This window comes from Aquila chrysaetos, chromosome 21, assembly GCF_900496995.4.
Source record: "Aquila chrysaetos chrysaetos chromosome 21, bAquChr1.4, whole genome shotgun sequence".
NCBI lineage: Eukaryota > Metazoa > Chordata > Aves > Accipitriformes > Accipitridae > Aquila > Aquila chrysaetos.
The window spans coordinates 10,722,361-10,742,064 of NC_044024.1; the positions used below are offsets into that span (position 1 = coordinate 10,722,361).

Genomic DNA, 19,704 nt, shown 5'->3' on the forward strand with positions numbered 1-19,704 from the left:
TGCTGCGTGGGCCATGGCTCCCAGGTGACAGGGACAGCTGTGTGCTGCCACCGCTGCGAGGGGGTCAGGCAGCCTCTGGCATTTAATGAGTCATTTAAACATTTCAAACATACTTTTGACCTACTTGAGCACAGTTATAGCAACAATTAGCACCAACACCTCATAAATCAGTGTCATCTCTGGTGCTAGCTTATTAAAGCGTCTGATCATGTGGCAAGTGCTGTAACATTGCAATGTAGCATCTGATCCCTGAAGAGAACAGTCGGGCCTCTTAAAAAACCTCCAAATTTCTACAAAATGCAAAGTTTTGAGCAGAGCAGCTATGAGGCTGCTGAGGAGCTCGGCACTCCAGAGGCAGACAGGCTGCCATGTACTTAGAGGTCCAGGTAGGAGCACTTTGCTGCTTTTAACTCTTTCTGTGTAAGCCTTTGTTTATTTTTACTTGCCTTATGAAACCATGTGAATATGTTAAAATTAATTGTACTGGAAATGGAAAAAGCTTCCTCCACTAATATTCATGCACAGTCCTTGGATGCTGTTACTCACCAGCTGTGAGTTATAGCTGCTGCTTTTCCTGGCTCTGTAAGACAGCTCTCCTTATCATTGCATCCTGCTACTGAATTATGAGACCTTTCCGAGGCAGAGACTTATGCATACAGCCAGGTTTGTTGTACTGACACAAGTTTTATGTTGTGTTCAATATGTTAGGAAGTAATTCCGGTCATTTCTTCTGACTGGAACTTCTCCATATGTTCTCATCTCACAGTGAAACAGAAAAAATATTACTTACACTTATGTAATGGACTTGGAGGGATTTGATATTGATTTAAATTGAAAATTAGCTGTTAAAACTGTTGTGTATTTTTAGTTGCTGCCATGTGTTGCCAGTTAGTATTTCTGGTTAATTAAACTCCCTTCCCCGCTCGGCCCCAACCTGTCTCCTCACTTCTTCTTCAAATGATGGGGTTTTTGTTGGCCCCAACCCTCAGATTTCCCAAGGTCCCTCTGTCTTGAAGCTCTGCCTTTCAGCAGACCCCCACTTTCGTATTGTTGCACCATAGCCAGAGGTGCTGAGGAGTAAGCAGCCAAGCCAGAGCATGACCTGGGAGTCCACCCTTTATAGCTAAGCTCTGTAGACAATGTAAAGCGAGTTTGTAATCTGAAAGGAGCTCAGTGATGCGGTGTGTGTTCACGTAGATGTTGCCGTTTTCTTACAGAAGCAGAGCTAAAGCAGTGGTCTCAAGCTTTCAGAAAGATTGATATCAATATCTAATCTATATGATCTCTCTCTCCCTACCTCTATCTAATCTATACCTATACCTGTATCTATATGTACAAATTAAAGAAAAAAAAAAAATTCTTTTTACCTGTAATCCGTGTGCTTTCTGGCATAGGGAAGCAGGCTGGGCTGGTGTGTCCATAGGCAGCAATTCCTACCCACCTTCAGCATGAAATCTGAAGGAAGGAGAAGTCCCCCCTGGAAATTGCTCCTCTCTCCCTCTCAGTCTCCATCTTCCCTCCAGCAGACCTGTTCAGGAAGAGAAATTTTTCCCCTTCCAACATTATCATGACAACCAAGAGGATTTCTCACAAGCATTCCTACCATTTCAGGTTTTTTTTGGGGAGGGTGACTTAGAAAGGAAATCATCTCCTTTTTTTCTTTTTTTTTTTTCTTTTTAGTCACCAAATCCTTAAACAGGATAGCCAAAAGCACTGGTGACAGCTGCATAAGATGTGTCTGTTTATTGAATTGAGTAAGGCAATGCTCAGGCATTCTCTTTTGTTTTGGTTTTTTTTTTTTAATGAAAATGCCATTGGTCCGAGGCACTTCCTATGGCAGGCAGGTTAGTTGCTTGGCTGCGTTACTCATTCCACAGGAAGACGGCTTGGTGACTGAAGTACAGGCTGACATGCCTTCGGAGAATGTGCTTAGCTAGCCAGAAACTATTTCAAATGAAGCCCAAGTCATCCATGTGTTGTCAGCCCCAAAAGTTACAAATAAAAAAAGTCCTCTGGGAAATGATTAATCAGACTTGGTAAACAAGTAAAAAGGCACTTGTTGTCAGTGCTCACCCTGCAGAGGGAATGCCAGGGCCCCACTGATGTGCTGAAGCCTTTCAACACTGCTTTATTTCTCCAGCCTCCTTGCACACGTGCTGCAGGACTGCTTTTCTGATGCCACACACCTTCCAGCAGGAATCCCTGCCGTCCTACCTCGGAATGGCTCTCCGGTGGCTTTACACGCTCTCCGTGGCGCTGGTGTGGGGCTGCGTGGTGTCCTCCTCCTCCTCCTCCCACACCACAGGTAAAACCCGGCGTGTCGTTCGCATTGCTGCATAACGTGGGCTTCACATTAACTGGGGCCCTTTATGAAGTTAATCCTTCAACTGAAGCTTTTCTTGTGTGTGTTACAGCAAGTGGCTGATTTATAAACCTGTAATCAGTTGTGTAAATATATTGTGTGTTTAGTGGATATTTTTCTGAGTAACTTCAAAAGGACCAGAAGCTGCCTTTGGTATATTGTTTGATATAGAGTTATTAAATATAACTACCACTTGGATACATAAATGTTCCTGAACGTGGTTCCAGACAGACAGACTGTGCTAGGTGTAAGAAATGCAAGTCTTATCCATAACTGGAGAATAATACTTTCTTCTAAAAAAATACTGCTTTGCAAGCTATGATCCATGGCAATGGCACTTCAAGCACCCTTTGCTTCAAGCCCTTGAGCACCTCTTTGCTGCACTGCACCTGCCAGCTCCAGCCCTTTTGGCCTCTGGGAGCTGGGACTTTGCACCCAAAAGCTTTTCTTCTTCAGAGAGACAGCGAGTAGGTCTGGCGATCCCTGCTGCAGCTGCTGCATGGTGGAGAGGTGAAAACTTGGCCAGGAGGACACTGAGAGGCTCCTGTCCTGCCAGCCAGCCAGCATAGAAAGCTGCCAGAAAACATGCCACTGCCACGCCAAACAAAGCAGCATTGCCTTTAAAATGGGCTTCTCAAAACACAGAAGTTGCTTGCACCTCTCTGACCATCACAGAGAAGTGCAGACATAGAAGATATGGGGGGCACTTGGCAGGCTGCCATTTTTCCACTGGCAAAATAGGCAGAAAATAGCAAAACCGCCTGCTGCTTGTACCACCTAAGGCACCACATGGCATGGGGCTAGGCAGCAGGAGGCAGCTGGGGATAAGCAGGCAGTTCGTCATCAAAGCTGCGATGTTCGAGTGAGCGAGCACGGCAGCCAGGAGCGGGTGGCCATGAGGGCTGCGGCTGTCTAGCCAGCACATCACTACCTGACTCACCGCCATGCAAATCAGGTAGAGAAGTTGTTGGGTTTTTTTTCCTCAAGAAACATTCAGGAGCAGCTTTCCTTCAAGACTCAGTAACAAACCAGAGTATTTCTAGTCCTGTGTTCTGTATGAATGATGTGAGTGAAGCTGGTTTGTCAAGTAATATTGTGAAAATGAGAAACTGCGAGAGGCAGTGCTGACATTTAAAAAACAATCAAATTCCAGAACGCAAGCCACATCCCAGAAAGAAGCTTTGCCATTCCCTCTGAAATCCATTCAAAATTTATTTTGCAAGAACTGCTGTTTACAGTTGCAATTGTTTTGAAAAAATAGTACTGTCTTTTTCAAGCTCAGGATGGAAACTTTCCAGTAAGAAATTCTGGTTTTGACCAATCTAAACCTCTCTTGACAGCTTATCACCAGGCTCATGACAAAGGCTAGTAGCTTTTTGCTTCCTTGTTTGCATAGTTGCAAGGCTCAGCATTTATCCACTCAGGAGGAGCTTCCTGAGCGCAGGCGAGTCCAGCTTGCAGCCCTGCCAGCAGATCTCCTCGGTCAGCCTGTTATGGAAATTACGTGTGCCAGCCACCATAACAGGGTTCGACTCTAGGACGTGGTGCGCTCGCGATGTGGAAACCTTCCCTCGTGCCGGCCCTGGCGGGCCCTCAGCCCGGGCTGGCTGGTGGGAGAAACACCCCTTTGCCTTCTCCCCCTTCCCTCCTTGGCGTGGCTATAAATGGCCTTTCTGGATGAGCCACTCAGTCATTTTTTAGCAGCTGCAGGTCTTCAAGCGCCATTCCCGGAGGCTTGCTGTCCCCCACGCTGCTTATCCCTCTCCTGGAGCCTTTGCATGTTTGCCAAGACCCAGGAGGTGAGTGAGATGCCCTGACCTCACCCCTACCTCTGATGGTCACCAAAAGTCCAGCTTGAGCTCTCTTTGCATAGGCAGAGCTGCCCATGCCCCTATTCCCCCTCCTCTGCTCGTGCTGGAAAATCTGTGCCTGTTGTAGCATAGTGAGATCAGACCCTTGCCTCCTGCAGGAACATGGGGCTGCTGAATACAAGATGTCGCACATGCAGGGCCATGCCCCATTGCCCCTGGCGCTGAAGCAAGCCCACCACCACCCTCTGAGTCCAGGCTGCATTCATGGGACTCACAGCTGGTGGGAGGGAGAGTGTTTTACTTGTTACACAGAAAAATAGAAAAAAATCTAGTTTTTCTCCAAATTATTGTAGTCTATTGTTCCTTGCCCCAGCACCCCCCTGAATACATTGCCATGATATCTTACTTTGCCATCTAACGTAACAACAAATCTCCCATGGAGCTTTCATGCTGGGAAAAGTAGGATCTTAAGACTGCTGCCTGAGGTGTGTTTCATTTGGGAGAGTTTCCTTAGAAGAAACATGAATGACAGCTCCATACAGAGCTGGGCTTTTAGGAAGCATGTCTCAGTACAGAATTCATCCATCATATATGCTGATTTATTAACATATGGCAGCACCTTACAATAGCTTAATAAAAGCCAGATTGACTGTAAAAGCACATTTTTGTATAGCAACTCTCTGCTTTTCTGCTTCTGTATGGTTTTTGTCTTGTTTTTTCATTAATCTTCAATATACTTGAAAGGAATATTTAAAGAAATATGGGTGATTTGTGTCTGTTACAGTTCAGGAATATAAATTTCCCTGACAGCATGCTGTGATATGTCATCCTATGTTGGTGTATGTGCTGAATACAATGTTGGCAAGGATACTTGTCCTGACAGTGGTAAACATTAGGATTTAAAAGTAAGCAAATACAGGACTTGAAAGGTCATCCCAGAACAGTAGTTTTGCTTAAAACATCTTGAAAGAGTGTCAAAGATGTGGCATTCTTTGTGCCTTTTCAATGGTCCTTGAGTGTTTCCTCTGAGCATCAGCAAAAACTGGGTTTTGGGGGGTAGACAGGAGTACAGCCTCTGTCTGTTTGTTGAGAACAGGCTATTAAGTAGCCAGGACTGGACCTGGGACCAGCAGTGCTTCCCTCCACATCCAGCAGCTGCATTTGTCATCTCCTCAAATTTCACAACTTTTTTTTTTCTTTACATTGACACTCTGTTTTATCCTCTGCTTTGTTTTCAATTTAGTTGCTCCCCCACAAGACCTTCAGATCACTGATCCTGGACTCTTAGGTTCTCTCGATATAGAGTGGAAACCTCCACCCAATGTACAAACCTTCAGTGAATGCACAGTAAAATACAGGTTTGAATACCGCAACGCTGGTGACAGAGACTGGAAGGTAAGACAAAGCACGGTTTAATCCTCTTAAATCCAGGCTATTTTTCTGCCTTTAGTTTCTGCATAGGTTTGTGTTTGCATTTGAAGGAGGAGTGGTACCAAAACAGTTCCAGCTTTCCATGAAAAAGCCAGACTGTTCCAGTTATTTGAATCTTTTGCCAGATAAGAATGTGTTTCAAAATGTAACAGCAGCAGCAGCCAGAGACTGGGCTATTTCTGTCAGAGGGTGTGGTGCTTGCTGCCAAAAATAATCCAATAATATCTGGTAGCTTTCTTCATTGTAAAAGGCACTGCACTTTTTAGAAAGCCTTTACGGGGCTTGAACTGAAACGCAGTGTCAACAGATCCTTAGGGATGCAAAGTGGTGAATAAATGAAAGATTAAATTTAATTAATTAGCCTAATGCTCTAACATTCCCTTTATCCAGAAGAGTGTTTCTAATTACCATTTACTTTTGTCTTTTAGATATGTTGACTCTAACTCAGCTCTATGATAAAATTGTCAGTCTTCTCTCGTTGATGTGTAGCAGGGCAATAGCAGACAGGCACAGTACAGGAAGGGTTGTAGGAATGTATTTTGGGAGTGCTTAGAAGATGAAAGCTGCTGCAGGATTAGGAAGGTAAATGGAGTGGGGAGAGGAGAAACACATCAGTAAGCTGTTTGGTTGGCACAAGGTACTGAGGAACACATGAAAAAAATGCTGAGGATGTCCCCCAACAACCCAAAATACAGACTGGTGTCCTGAAAGAAAGGGAGGATTTTTGCACAATCCTGAAGCAGGAGTGCTAGACAGCTTGCCAACTCAAGAGACCAGGGAGAGAGAGAAGGAGCAGTCACACTGGGTTAGCAGTGCGGTGGACCCCAGCCTCTTGCTGTGAACGGTTTCGGCATGTCCTGCATGAGCTGGTCATCCGCTTCATCAGCACAAGGCAGCAGAGCCAAGGCTGTGTCACGGTTTCAGCCCAGCCGGCACCATGAAGCCACTCGCTCACTCCTTCTGCCCCAGTTGGATGATGAGGAGAAAATACAAAGAGAAGCTCGTGGGTTGAGACAAGGACAGGGAGGGATCACTCACCAATTATAGTTACGGGCAAAACACAGACTCAACTTGGGGAAAAACACAAAATCAATTTAATTTGTTACCATTCAAATCAAAGCAGGATAATGAGAAGTAAAACCAAACCTTAGAACACCTTCCCCCCACCCCTTCCTCCTTTCCAGCTCAACTCCACTCCCAGATTCTCTACCTCCTCCCCCCCCAGCAGTGCAGGGGGACAGGGAATGGGGGTTGTGGTCAGTGCATCACAGTGCGTCTCTGCCGCTCCTTCCTCCACAGGGGGAGGACTCCTCACTCTTCCCCTGCTCCAGCGTGGGGTCCCTCCCACGGGAGACAGTCCTCCATGACTCTCCAATGTGGGTCCTTTCCGTGGGCTGCAGTCCTTCAGGCACAGACTGCTCCAGCGTGGGCTTTCCCATGGAGTCCCGGCCATCGTGGGGGGCATCCCCCTGCTCCGGCGTGGGCTCCTCCCCGGGCTGCAGGTGGGCATCTGCTCCCCCGCTCACCTCCATGGGCTGGGGGGGACAGCCTGCCGTCTCACCACGGGCTGCAGGGGCATCCCCTCCTCTCCCACTCCTCCTCCCCTCCTTCTTCACTGACCTTGCTGTCTGCATGGGGGTTTCTCTCACATTCCAATCTCCTCCTCTGCTGCAGGTTCCCCTTCTTAAATCTGTTCTTCCAGAGATGCTACCACCGTCACTGATGGGCTCAGCCTTGGCCAGCAGCAGGTCCGACCTGGAGCCGGGGTAGCTTCTAGCAGCTTCTCACAGGAGCCACCCTTGCAACCCCTCCCCCCCCCACTACCAACCTCCCCCCCCCCAACACAGAGAGGCTGCCAGGCTGTGCTCAGCCACACACAAACAGGTTTTGGCCCAGCCATCCCATGGGAGCCTGCAGAGGTGGAAGAGCAGGGTACCTCCCATGCTGTTTCAGCTATGATTTGTAATTGCAAGAGCATGGAACGAGGCTCTTTGACCTGACATCGGTCATGACGCACATCACACTCCAAGCCACACAGCAGTGTGCAGCTGTGCAGATTCTTCTATGATGATTTTAACTAGGATTTAAAAAGCACAGAGGAAAAAAAAATGCAGCTTTAAAAAACAGTTCCATAAATCACATGTAATAAAAGTATCTTATACAAGGCAGATCTAAAAAAGTAGAAAAGTACACCTCTGGTACCTTGCCAAAACCTTGACCCCAGATAAGGTCGCAAAGAAGAGTCAGTCTGAAAAAAATCCATGGGACATCAGTGGAAGCAAGAGTCATCAATGTCTGTTAGAAACACATGGCTCAACATGGCTCTTTCTTACACTCCAGGACTGCTGACAAAAAGCTTGACTGTGGGCTGTGCCGTTGCAGTTCCTGCTGCAGCACATGTATGCATTTTTACGGCACATTACTTCTCTCCTGCTTGGGCTAATGCGACACCTTCTCTTTCTCATCATTTGTTGTAACTCTTGCCAACTTATTTTTCCCTCGTGTAAAGTAAGGGCGAGTAAGTCTGAGGGAAAAAAAAAAAAGAAATACCTTTAGAGGCGCTGCTCAAAAAGCCCCACAAAGGGCTAAGCCCAACGGCATGCGGCGGTGAGCCTGCACTGCGCTGCCTGGCTGCTGCTCCGTGCTCGCAGGGTGTGGTTGTGCTTCCCATGGGAACCATCAGTTACAAGACTCTTTCTTCCTTCTGTTTCTGATTACCTCACGTCACAAACAAGTGGCTGTTATCTGGATTTACGGCGGTCTCCTCGCCAGACCCTCCCTGGTGCTCCTGGCTGGTGGGGATCCCTTGAACCACAGTCTGCTCTGTCTTGTCATTGCTGGTGTCCTGTGAGGTGGAGGGACTCAAAGCCAGTGAGGCTGGGCAGAGCAGGTAGTATGAGAATGCTGGAGAAGCACTGGGCACAAGAAGCAGGACAGAAATGTAAAGAACCATTAAAGCACACAAATGAGCCTACTCACAGCTAGAGCAGGAGCAATGGTAGCTAATTCTGCAGTCCACTTAGTGACAAAAGAGGTGCTTATAAAGTCTGTCTTTCAACCAGGTTATTTTTACTAGGAAGCTAAAATTCAGAGTTGGATTTGACCTCAGCAGGACTGCTGAAGTGAAGGTGCAAACACTGCTGGAAGGACGGTGTACTGATGATGTGGAGGTGCAAAGTGACTGGATTTATGCTACCTTTCAGGTCCCATTGCAAGGTTAGGAGCAGCCTTCAGCACCTGGTGTAGTTTTGCACTTTGCATGAGCCTGTTGCATGAACCACTGCTGGCCTGAGGGTTGCTGGGTGGATAAGCCATTGCAGGGCTTGTTGAAGTATAAGACACCAGAGCATCTCTGCTTCCACTGGCTGTGGTTACTGGATCCTTGGGGCTCATTTACCTCTGCCCGTACCCTGGCTCTGCTGGGTTGCCCTGCACGAGCTCCACTGCTGAATGAAAAGGTCAGTTATGCATCTTTCTGCCCTAGGTACAGTGAACTGGCTGTTATAGGAAACAGAGCACTTGGCAGCAAAACTAATAATGGTGACTGGCCTTTTCTTTTGTTTTTTTGTCTTTCAACTGCAGCACAATTGTTCAAAGATGTAAAATGATATTTCTGCTGGGCCTGACTGGTACATTGCTAAATAGTGGTTATTTCCTTCTCATTTGACAGGAAAACTGGAATCAGAGGTTCAGAATTTCCACTGTGTCTATCATGACTGGGAATACCTCAAGTGCACTTGGCAACCAGGTCTCCTCGCTCCTCGTGGCGTACATTATGGGCTATATTATTGGTATGTCTCAGCAAAATAGAAAAACATTCAGGCAGCAATCAAGTGAACATCTCAGGCAATGCTATTACATGATCCACCCAGAATGAGCAGAAATAATGCTCCAAGCAACATGTGCCTTCGGGCACGGAAATACCAAATCCCTGCTTCCTTTCTTAAAATCAGGCTCGTGCTGACCTTCTACAGGGAGTGCCTTCTCCCTTCCTCTTTTGCCTTTTATTCACACCCATGGAGTGCTTTCTGCATGTTGTCCATCACGAAGCCTTGTGCTTTCCCTTTGCTGAACATACCTGGATCATTCTGGCTGCAGATTTCCCTTGATCACAGTGCATATATCTCTATAAGATAGGATTCAGCAGGAGGTTACCAAGCTCAGTGAAACCGATACAAAGAGCAGGGCTTCTTGGCAACTAACAGTTTTAGTCTTCAAATATATTTTCATAGCCTTAGCACATTTCATACAAGCAAACATGCTGCCAAAAGGTAGTAATAATGTGTGTTTCTCAGTCATTTCTTTTATACTGCTGCCTGATGATTCTGTTCTGCAAGAAAAACAAAGCCAGACTTAGTGGTTTTGGGCAAAGTAAATGCTGTATTTGTGCTTCAATTCCTATGACACTATGGTAAGGATGACTAGTTAGGAAATCATTGGGTTTCATGCCTTTGGGCTACGTGTAGAAAATCATAGCTGCTTTTTAAAAAGAGTTTCCATGTAGCTCTTGGAAATAGTCTTCAAAGCAGAAACACTGATTTAAAAACATTTTGCTAACTACAAAGGTCTGCTTGAAGGAAACCATGGAAATTAATGATTTGTTGCTAAAAAAAACCCCCAAAACCACAAAAAAACCCCAGCAAACCCACCCTTAAACTGCCTGTAACAAACCCAGGCACTAACTAGCAGGAGTCTTAAAAGGTAATATGAAACACCACTTAGTACTTCCAGGATGGGGCCAGCAGCTAAGCTTTGGGGAGTGGCCCCAAAGACAGGAGGCAGGTTGAGAGGAGCGGGTTGTGGTTGCACATTAGCTAATAACCAGCAGAACCCTTCCTCACTCCCACCCCTGGGTTTCCATTACGTGTCCATGTAGATGCATGGGACCTATGAGCGATCAGCCACAGCAGCTCGTTAACCCTCATTACATTCACTGGACATGTCACCTGCCACAAACCGCTGCATTTTGGCTTGGGAGGAGACCTTTCTGCAGTTCCAGAGTTGGTGGCTGATGCTGCCGTAAGTGCCACATGGGAGGGATGGCTGTCTCTGTGAGTAGGGGCCAGATCCTGCCCCGGCTTCACTCACACAGTGGCACCTCGTGAGGCCTCTTGTGCTCCAGGAATGGGCTTGGGGAGAGGCTGACACAGCCTACTAACCAACCTGGGAAGCCATCTGTGCATATTAATTTGGTTTTTTTTCTCCTCCCCACACTTTTCCCATAACAGTAGTCCAGGTGACAGATGCATAACACTGTGCTTTGGATCACTTGTGAAAGGCAAAGTGTGGGTAGGATATAGGCGATACTTGAGACAGGTCCAATCTTAAAAAAAGGCCTTATCCAAGTAGTAACTGCCATTGCTGTGTTTATTTTTTTTCTTTCTGTTTTCCTAATACATTGCTAGGTACGAGGGACTGGGCCATGCAGTGCAGTGTGATGACTATATTCAGGATCATGATATAAACATCGGCTGCATATTGCAAAATCTGAGCCAGGCAGAATATAAGGATCTGAGCATTTGTGTCAATGGTTCAGCGGCAGCCACTCTGCTACGGCCGTTGTATGTCACCCTTCGCCTTCACAACCTAGGTAACACTGGCAGGAAAGCACTGGGGCTCTTTCTGGGGACCCGCATGGCCACCACGCACCCAAAGCTCACGTCTTGCACAAGGAGGCTCAAACAAATGTGTGCTCTTGTAGATGGGTGGCTGTAATGTGTCTGGGTGGATTTCCCCCTGGAGAAGGGACTGTGGCATGTGCCACACAGGACTTCAGTTTCCAGCAGTGGTTGCAAGTGAGCAACACCACTCAGCACCCACCCTGGAGGATCAGTGGGTGCCTCCAAGTGCTGCGCTTGGCAGCTGGACAACTTGGGACATGAATGGTCTGCTGGGCAGATGGCAGAGCAGCTATGAGTTTTTTGGCTCTAGCAGCACCACCACAGAGGTGGCTTCATGTACTCCTGCTGGAATTGAAACCACTGCTCTGCTCCTGCAAGCACAGGAGAGATCTTTGGGATTTTCTGTTCAAACCAAGCTAAGCGCTGGGGAGGATTGAGTGCAAGGTGTGATGGGGTCTGCCAGAGCAAAGGTGGATTTCAAACCCATCAGAGACAGGGAAAGGAAGCAAAACACAGCATGATGTATAACCCAATATATGCACTTGCTCTTTATTATGGGCACTTACCATGCTGATGCATTTGCCCACATGTAAATGTCAGGGGGATAAATAGCTAGTTCTCCAGTTAAGCCACTGGGCTAATAAGCAGGATTTCTGCATTCAATTAGTGCTGCCATGTGCTTCATGTGTGGTTTTGAGCATCTGTCATGAACCAGAGCCTCTCCTGGGATGCAGAGAGCGTCAGGCCAACACTGTTGCGGTGTCTTACTGCAGGGGCCGAGGCTGCCCTCGCAGCAGAGGGAGGGCTGGCCAGCCACACCGCGAGGGCAATGTGCCAAGCACAGCACTCACACCCCAGCATTTTAAAACCCCTGCACCGCAGCTCAGAGCAATGGACCTAGCCCAGTCCACGTGTCACGTTAAAATAAACGTTGCACTACCCTCCAGCCTCAGTGACATCCTGCTCTGCAGCATCATGGCTGATAGCAATGGGAGCTCAGAAATCCCATCAACAGGGAAAAGGGGCAGGGGTTGGCGGTGATTAACTGAAGCCTTTCCCACCAGAAGCTGTTCGATTGCACCGCCTGACCGTCTCTCTTTTTGTTCCCTGCCCCCCAGCAAAGCCCTCGCCCCCGAAGCAGCTGGTGGTTTCCATGTCGGCATCTGAGGAGCTCCACGTGGCGTGGGGCCCGCCGGGTGGCGAAACGCCGCCCCAGTGCCTGGAGTACGAGGTTCAGCTGGCAGAAGATCTGGAGGAGGCCAAGGCTGCCTGGGCGGTAGGGACGGCACACACTGTGCCGCAGGGAGGGGAACGGGGTGGGGAGCCCTGCCTGATGGCCGGCAGCGAGGAGGCACGCCGGAAAAGTGGGCTTCGCACTGAGTTGCGGATGGGGTGTTAGCTACCCTGTGCATGGACTGTGCAGAGACATTATCTGGCGCTGACCAGCTGCTCCATTGTACGTGCTCCTACTTAACACCCTGACCTCCAGCCGCAGCATTTGCTTTAGCAGTAACACATCGCAGCATGAGTCTCTGAACAATTGCTTTCTCAGGCCTCCAGCCTGTTATCTCAGAAAGCTGTCATCATGGAAATGGTGATGATGGTCCAATGAAACTATAATTCCAGTCTCTCCAAAGAAGTGGCCTGGGACACAACACGTCTTTTATGCATGGTGCTTTTTCCTTGTGCATTATCCAGGTGCAGTTTTGATAGCAAAAATGGCAAGAACTAATTAATCATAGGGGGCATCTGAAGGAAATTTTTTCTTTTATTGCTATATTCTACACGAGTCATCTTAGCTAATTTAATGAAAGATTCCATAAATTAACAGGCAGAAATGGCAACATACACAATGGTGCCCCCCGGAATGTGTGTATTTTCAGATTCATCTCCACTGTCATCTTCTTGGCATTAGCTGGTCCAAAACTATTATGAAATCATTTAAAACTGCCAAAACATAATCCAAGGATTTGCAGAGCCTGGAGAGTATGTTCAGAATCATCTGGCCATGCCAGAGAACCACTGGTGGTGGCATGTAATTCCTTGACATTTGTTCTTTCTGTTTTGTTTCTCAGTCTGTGTCAACCCAAATGGAGACTGCTTTAACAATTTCCAGAGCAAATCAAAGCCGCATTTCATGTGTTCGTGTCAGGGGGAGAACAAGTATTTTCTGTGCTGACCAGGGCTTTTGGAGTGAATGGACGCAGGAGTGTTTCTCTGGTATGGAACCCAAAGTAACCAGCATTTCTTTTACATCCTTTATAAAGCCTGTTTGGGACCAAGTGCCAATGGCTGCCATGAGCATCTGCTCGTGTCCAGCACTGGAGCTGGGATCCTGGTTTAGTTACAGTGTCAACCTACTCCAGCACAGCCATTCCTACAGCTTTGCATCTCCAGTGCACTTAGCTGGCGAGCCCCAAAATATTAATGCTTCTGCACCAGCACCTTTCCCTGCTGCACAAGGACAGCTGTGATGGAGGAGTGACTGCTTTGCAAGAGAGGACACATGTTACTCGGAGTCTCTCCACAGGGCATCCTCCTGGCTGCCCCACACCACGGATCAGCACCTTTGCACCCCATAGGCTCTATAGGGCTGTCCGTGTGTGCACTGGCTCTGCTGCAAGATGCAGAAGGCAGGGAAGAGGCACATAGCAGTGCCTACATACGTATGCAGGATATATGTTACGCTGAAGGAGTATGTTACCCTATACAGTAACATATACCTGGATATATCTGTAATAAATAAAGAAAGAAAGAAAGAAACAAAGAAAGAAAGGGTAACAAATGTGGACACACTGAGTTTGCATGTGAGCCCAAGCTTTGTAAGAGGTAATATGACCCATTCTGGAAGCTAGCATTTTTTTATTTGCTGTCATTTATCTTTGCAGTGTCCAGAAAAGAGGACAAGCAGCTATTTATCCTCATTCCAGTCATTCTGAGTTTGTCAAGTAGCCTCATAATATTTATGTTGATTGGCCAGTGCAAGAAAAGGTAAGCACCAAGGCAGCCTGTCCATGCAATGTGCTTTTATGTGGGTGTCTCAGACTACAGTTAGAAATGAAAACATATTAAATATTAAGTGCCAAACGTTAATAGATGCTTTAAGATTGGACACCAAACAACAGTTTATTTTCAGGAAACAACCTTGTAAGTGTGGCTATTCCTGATATGAAATGCCTTACCATAAACTCACAGCAGAGACCCAAATCCTGCTCATACGAGCTCAGACTTCTGTTAAATGCAGGAAAGTTACTTGCATGCACAGCAGCATAAATAGTAGCATTATCTTGCCCCAAACCACTCAGTCAGCAGAGATTTGTAGTGGTTGTGTTAAAGAAAAGCCATTTTTATGGGCTAAGGCCTCATTCTCTTTGTGCTCCCATCCCAGTTATTTGCATTCATGTCAATGATGGCACATGAGGAAAGCAGATGAAGTGGATGAATTTGCCCATATCCAAATTATTGGTATTGATAACATTTTCTTCAGGTCTGAAGGATCACTTAGAGAGAACCGATCCCCTAGTACTGATAACTTATCTTTTCCTTATGACCATATAGTGTCAGCAAGTAGATAGCTTTTCTAACACGCCTTTTAAGGCATCACTGATGAAGGAGAACTGGCTATAGAAATACCTTTGTGTTGTCCTCAGAGATTTGGTAGTTGAATGCATGGAGACACACACTCCTTCATCTTTGTTTTGTATCCGCCTTTCAAATGTTTTAGTTTATGAAATTGGAACAAAATGTAGATGCTAGCAAGAAAGCTGTGGAAAGCGAATGCTTCCCGCATTGCCACTGGGATGCAGCGATGTGTGACGAGGATGATGTAGTGTGTCCCCAGCTGTCTCTCGGTGCTGGGAATAACAGTCTGTGCCCATTTCAGATCCCCAGCAGGAAAGCCATTGCATGCATCGGTGGGATGCTAACTCTGCTTGCGACTACCGTACCACTTGTGTTTGATGGATTGCTCTTAGAACATCATCCCAAGGACAGCTGAGAAGCCCTGAGCTTTCTATAGCCCACATGAGTCTTCCCTACCTGCTTCCATTAGCGGGGCTGGTTGTTGCAAGTCAAGTCCTCAGCGGGCTCAGGAAAACATTGGAGGAGTTTTAAACTGACTCTGGAGTGAGCCGTTTCTGGTAACAGGACAAGGGAGAAAAGGAGGCAGTGGAAACTGCCATGAATAAAGATAACATGTTCCTCTGTGGGTTTGTTTTTTTTATTTAAGGACTCTAGAAATCTGTCAACAGGACACACACTGAAGGGCAGCACCTCACTCACAATGCTAGGTACAAATGCCTGCATCTAGCCACTGTACGCCACCTCGCTCTCACCACATCTTCCTAGTCCCCAGATACTCTGCTGAGAGCATCTGAATGCTGAATGTGAGCTCCGTGAACTGTTTATTTCGTTAACTGATATGCCTTATATGTGGCAAAGCTGAAGTGGGGAGGCCTGGAGCGAAACTTTTGCTATAAAAAGGCATGATCACAGCTACTGCAAAGGACAGATGCTTCAGAGAAGTGAGGGTTACTCTGGCAAAGACAGTGTGGGAACGTCTCTAGGAAGCTGGCGCTGGTACCAGAATTCAATGAACCACCCAAGATGTCTCTCAGCACCATGTATTCAGCTGATGAGATTGCTGACTGATTTTTAAGGAACCATTCTTTATGATGATGATAAAAAAAATTTAAAAAGGTCAGCATTAGATGAGACACTGTCCTCCAAGCCCATTCTGGGTTTTTTTGGTCAAAGAACTAACCAACTAAAACCCAGAGGTTTAGTGTGCTTTCATTTCATCTGAACAACCCAGAAAACATATTTTCTTGCAGAAGCATTTATTCAAACTGGGAATTTCTAGTGAACAGTGGAAGCTCAGTGAGAAAATCAAGTTTGCGTCAATCAGCTATGTAAAAAGCCATGCTAATCCAATCAACACAGCAAGTGCTGTCTTACACATCCAACTGCAAAATTATTCAGTCACTATCAGCTGCTTCCACTGCTAAATGGGCAACAACCCAATGTTATTTGGGGAGCAACCAAAGGAGGAAAGCACCAGAAAAAAATGGTCTATGCACAGACTGGAGCAGAAATGAAGTTTCCTGGCTGTTGTTATTTTGATGAGACACAACCTCTGCCTCTACTGTCTCCTGGGGCTTCTGGCCAGCCAGCATGGGATGGCTTTACATTTAAAAATACCCATAAGCATGCAACAGGCATTGAAATACTGTGTTTTACGTTGATGAATGCAGCACATTAGAATTGGAGAAGGGAGCTGGACTTGCAAGGCACTGACTGATCTAACACAGAAGGCAAAAGGAAGCAGGAATAAAGCTGGCTTGGCCCAGAAGCAGCCCCCCCCCCCCAACTTAGGGACACTCGGCCTGCAGACATCTCCAAAACATGCTCATCAGAGCAATTCAAGGGAATGCATGGTTCATACAACAGGCCAGATGCAGGAGGCTCAGGACAGCATTTCCTCCTCTGTGTGATGGCAGAGAGCAGTTCTTTGGTTGGTGCCCTCCTGCCAGCTGCAGAGTCCCCTTCCTTCCCCCTCTGGTCTCCAGCAGGATTTTTGCAGTGACAAGGGGCACAGCCCTTCACCACAGCTGCCCCTGGCCGGCACAATGCAAATATTTTGCTCTGACTTGCTCTGGAGGCTGGCCTGTGTGTGCCTCCCTGCAGAGCGATAGGCCATCAGGGCAGGGCAATCTCTGGGAGGACCGAGCCTGGATGTGCTGCTCTGCAACACCAGGTGAGCAGAGATGCTCAGCCAAGCTCGTTCTAGGGTTTTTGGGTACTTTCAGGAACTAGAGGACTTTGGCACATACAGAACTGGGTGGCATTTGGGTTATGGGTTTTCAGAACTGCCACCAGGGCAACAGTTACTGCACTAATAATAATGGTTAAAACCAGAAAAAGCACTAGAGAAAACTATTGGAAAGAGTCCCACTGAGATTTGCTATTACTGGAAATAACTCCTGGTAGGCCTCTGATGTTCTGCCAACCTCTTAAGAAGTTTAAACATCTACTAAAAACCACATGAGTACATTGTGAACTTCCCCCAGAGGAAAAGTGAGGCAGGGAGCTAGAGCCCACCCTGCTGCCCTGGGTACATCTGATGTGATCTCACCCATTTCACCATGTGGGAACGCTGGGCACAGGCATTTGGAGTGGGAAGAATGGTGCGGGAACCCCAGCCTCCTGGATGGGTTTAAGGTGGGTTAAAGTTTCTAGTCTAATTTTGTCCAAAAAGAGGTAAGAAGGGAAGAAGAATTAAAGAGAATGGGTGCAGGTAAGAGGTGGCAAAGGAATGGATGTTGTACCTCTGCAGCTAGACCTCACCCCAGAAAAGATCAGTGCTATTTCAGTAACCACAAAATATAAAAGTTAGGCTGAAGCCTGCCTAGAAACCTGCCTAGTAACAGAGTGATAAATTAAGTACATCTACTTATGGTATCTGTATGCCGCAGCTTTACAGGAGTGTTTAGGTAAGGAAAGCTGGGCTTGTCCCTGGCACAGGGCTCCCCGCTCACCAAACTCACCCTGGCAGAGGGTCCTCGCTGCAGCAGCAAGACACCCCCCACCCCCTTTCTCACAGCAGCACACCTGCAGCATGTGCAAAATTTAATCCTAATAGGTGGCCAGCTGCTAGTCCTTCCTAACATCCTGAGCCTTGCTAGAATTTCAGTAGTATGCTTTTTTTGCCTGTTTATAGAATTACACTAATTATGTATTTCTTTCACACAGTATTTGCATTACAGTGGTTTAATTCATTTGCTGTAGTCCGTAATTAATATTTTCAGTAAAGCACTTTCAAAATTCCTCCTTTGGCATACTTTGCTTTTATTGTTCCCTGCTCATGTCTGGGTTCCCTGGTGCTTTTACCATCTTAGCCCCACATGTCTGGTGAGGCATGTCTTTGCCAAACATACAAAGAGAACTCCTTTGCATACCCTTGAGTTTAGGGTCTTCTTTCTGTCTTTGACTGATAAAGTCTTAGAGCCATTTGTTGAAGAATAAAAAGCAACCTTTCCTACAGAGTTTTTTTTCCCTAGAGAATGTCAATACTTGTCAAACATATGAAAGCATGATCCTGTGCATGCTGCAGGGAAATGTAAAATCAATTTGCATCTGTCATATTCTAACTGCTTTTGGGAAGTAGCAAAACAGGGAAGGCGAATGCCAAGGTCTCTGAACTCACAAAATCACCGTCCTTCTCTCACTGAGGTCTATTTCAAGCTACTAACAATAATTTGAAAACCAGTTTACCTTCTGTTTCCTCATTTTCCATCCTCATATTTTTTCATTTTTCTGACTGGCCTCTGAATGCAAGATTTTGAAGTGTTTCAACCACTATAACCTGCCAATGGCTGAAAGACATAAAACAAGGCTGGCACCTCTCAGCAGCTCTTTACTCCTCTTGCACTTGAGGAAATGAAAATGCAGAAGTTGTATCTATCTCACCGGCTGAGGCATCTCTGGTGAAGTTTTCCATCCCGTACAGGCGCTGGAAACTCCATGGCCACTGGGTGTCAGCATCTGTGCTTGGACGCAGAGGAGGAGGAAAGCAGGTGCAGCATCGTTTCTGCCAGAATTCAATATTTAGTGCATGAAAATTAAATAGAGGGGACAATGGCTCTCTCACTCTAAGATAGGTGAGGTTTGTTCTTTTTGTACTGCTAAGCGGAGAAGTGTCACACCTCTGCTCTATCATTCGGCGCCAGGCTGACTGCCAGGTAACATCACCCCTCGTGTTTACACACCACCATGACCACGGTTCAGTGCTACTGCGCTGACCGGGAGCTGTGTCTCCCATGGCATGTGCCAGCCAAAAGCAGTCCCTGCCCTCCCTCCCATGCTCATGCCACCGAGCACCCACAGAAATACCCCGTCGGCTCAAACTGGAGGCTCGGCCGAGCGGGGACTGCGCCCTGCTGTATGTCCCTGCCTCACTCTGGCATCAGCTCCTGCATCCCCAAGCAACCATGGGTCTCAGCACCCATCCCCAAGACACTGCAGCTCTAGGGAGTACCTAGATCCTGAAAGGACATAAAGGGGCACAGCCGTTCTGGCTTCAGCTTCTAGATGTCGAGGCTTCGGGAGTGCAGTAACTAATGATATCGTCTAAAATCTAAAGAGCTTCATGGGCCATGGCAGGTTTGCAGCTCACTGCCTTGTGCAGCAGGGTGCATTTGAGAGCACTGTCAAGCTCTTTATGTCTATGTGGAAGCTGAATTTTCTCAGGAGGGTCTGTGGTTCTCTTAGCTTCAAGGCAAACAAGTACAGCTGATGCATGTGCTTAACAAAACAATTTGAGGCAACATATTGTGGCTGAGCTGTCTGAACAGCTGAAACAGCTCTGCAAACCGTCTGTGTCAAGATCCTCTTCCGGAGCACAGAGAGATAAAATAACCAGCTGAGAAACGACTGCCACCGCAAGGTTTGCAACAAAACTGAGTATTCGCCTCCCTCCCTG

The 19,704-nt window shown here is 46.9% G+C and overlaps 1 protein-coding gene and 1 long non-coding RNA gene across 3 annotated transcripts; one reads left to right on the forward strand and one right to left on the reverse strand.

The window, feature by feature from the left end:
- The first annotated feature begins 257 nt into the window (after positions 1-257).
- Positions 258-15,428, forward strand: LOC115333618 (interleukin-13 receptor subunit alpha-2-like). Its single transcript, XM_029996803.2, has 10 exons — positions 258-386; positions 2,141-2,305; positions 5,417-5,568; positions 8,667-8,820; positions 9,275-9,395; positions 11,010-11,194; positions 12,344-12,501; positions 13,301-13,445; positions 14,114-14,216; positions 15,109-15,428. The coding sequence occupies exons 1-10, from the start codon at positions 323-325 to the stop codon at positions 15,149-15,151; spliced, it is 1,290 nt and encodes a 429-aa protein (XP_029852663.1). The 5' UTR covers positions 258-322; the 3' UTR covers positions 15,152-15,428.
- On the reverse strand, positions 7,435-19,048 carry LOC121232490. 2 transcript variants are annotated; one of them, XR_005931016.1, is made up of 3 exons: positions 18,693-19,048; positions 18,498-18,598; positions 7,435-8,128 (listed from the first exon to the last, which is right to left on the reverse strand). It is a non-coding gene; the product is annotated as an uncharacterized LOC121232490 (long non-coding RNA). The 2 variants fall into 2 exon arrangements; XR_005931017.1 differs by lacking the exon at positions 7,435-8,128 and adding an exon at positions 15,263-15,361.
- Between the last annotated feature and the right edge of the window lie 656 nt (positions 19,049-19,704).

What these genes read in the sequence shown, in the direction of transcription:
- LOC115333618 (XM_029996803.2), top strand. Translation starts at nt 323, where the DNA reads ATGAGGCTGCTGAGGAGCTCGGCACTCCAGAGGCAGACAGGCTGCCAT. An exon ending in CATTATGGGCTATATTATTG is followed by an intron (nt 9,396 to 11,009) that starts GTATGTCTCAGC and finishes ATACATTGCTAG; the next exon opens with GTACGAGGGACTGGGCCATG. An exon ending in ATTGGCCAGTGCAAGAAAAG is followed by an intron (nt 14,217 to 15,108) that starts GTAAGCACCAAG and finishes TGCCCATTTCAG; the next exon opens with ATCCCCAGCAGGAAAGCCAT.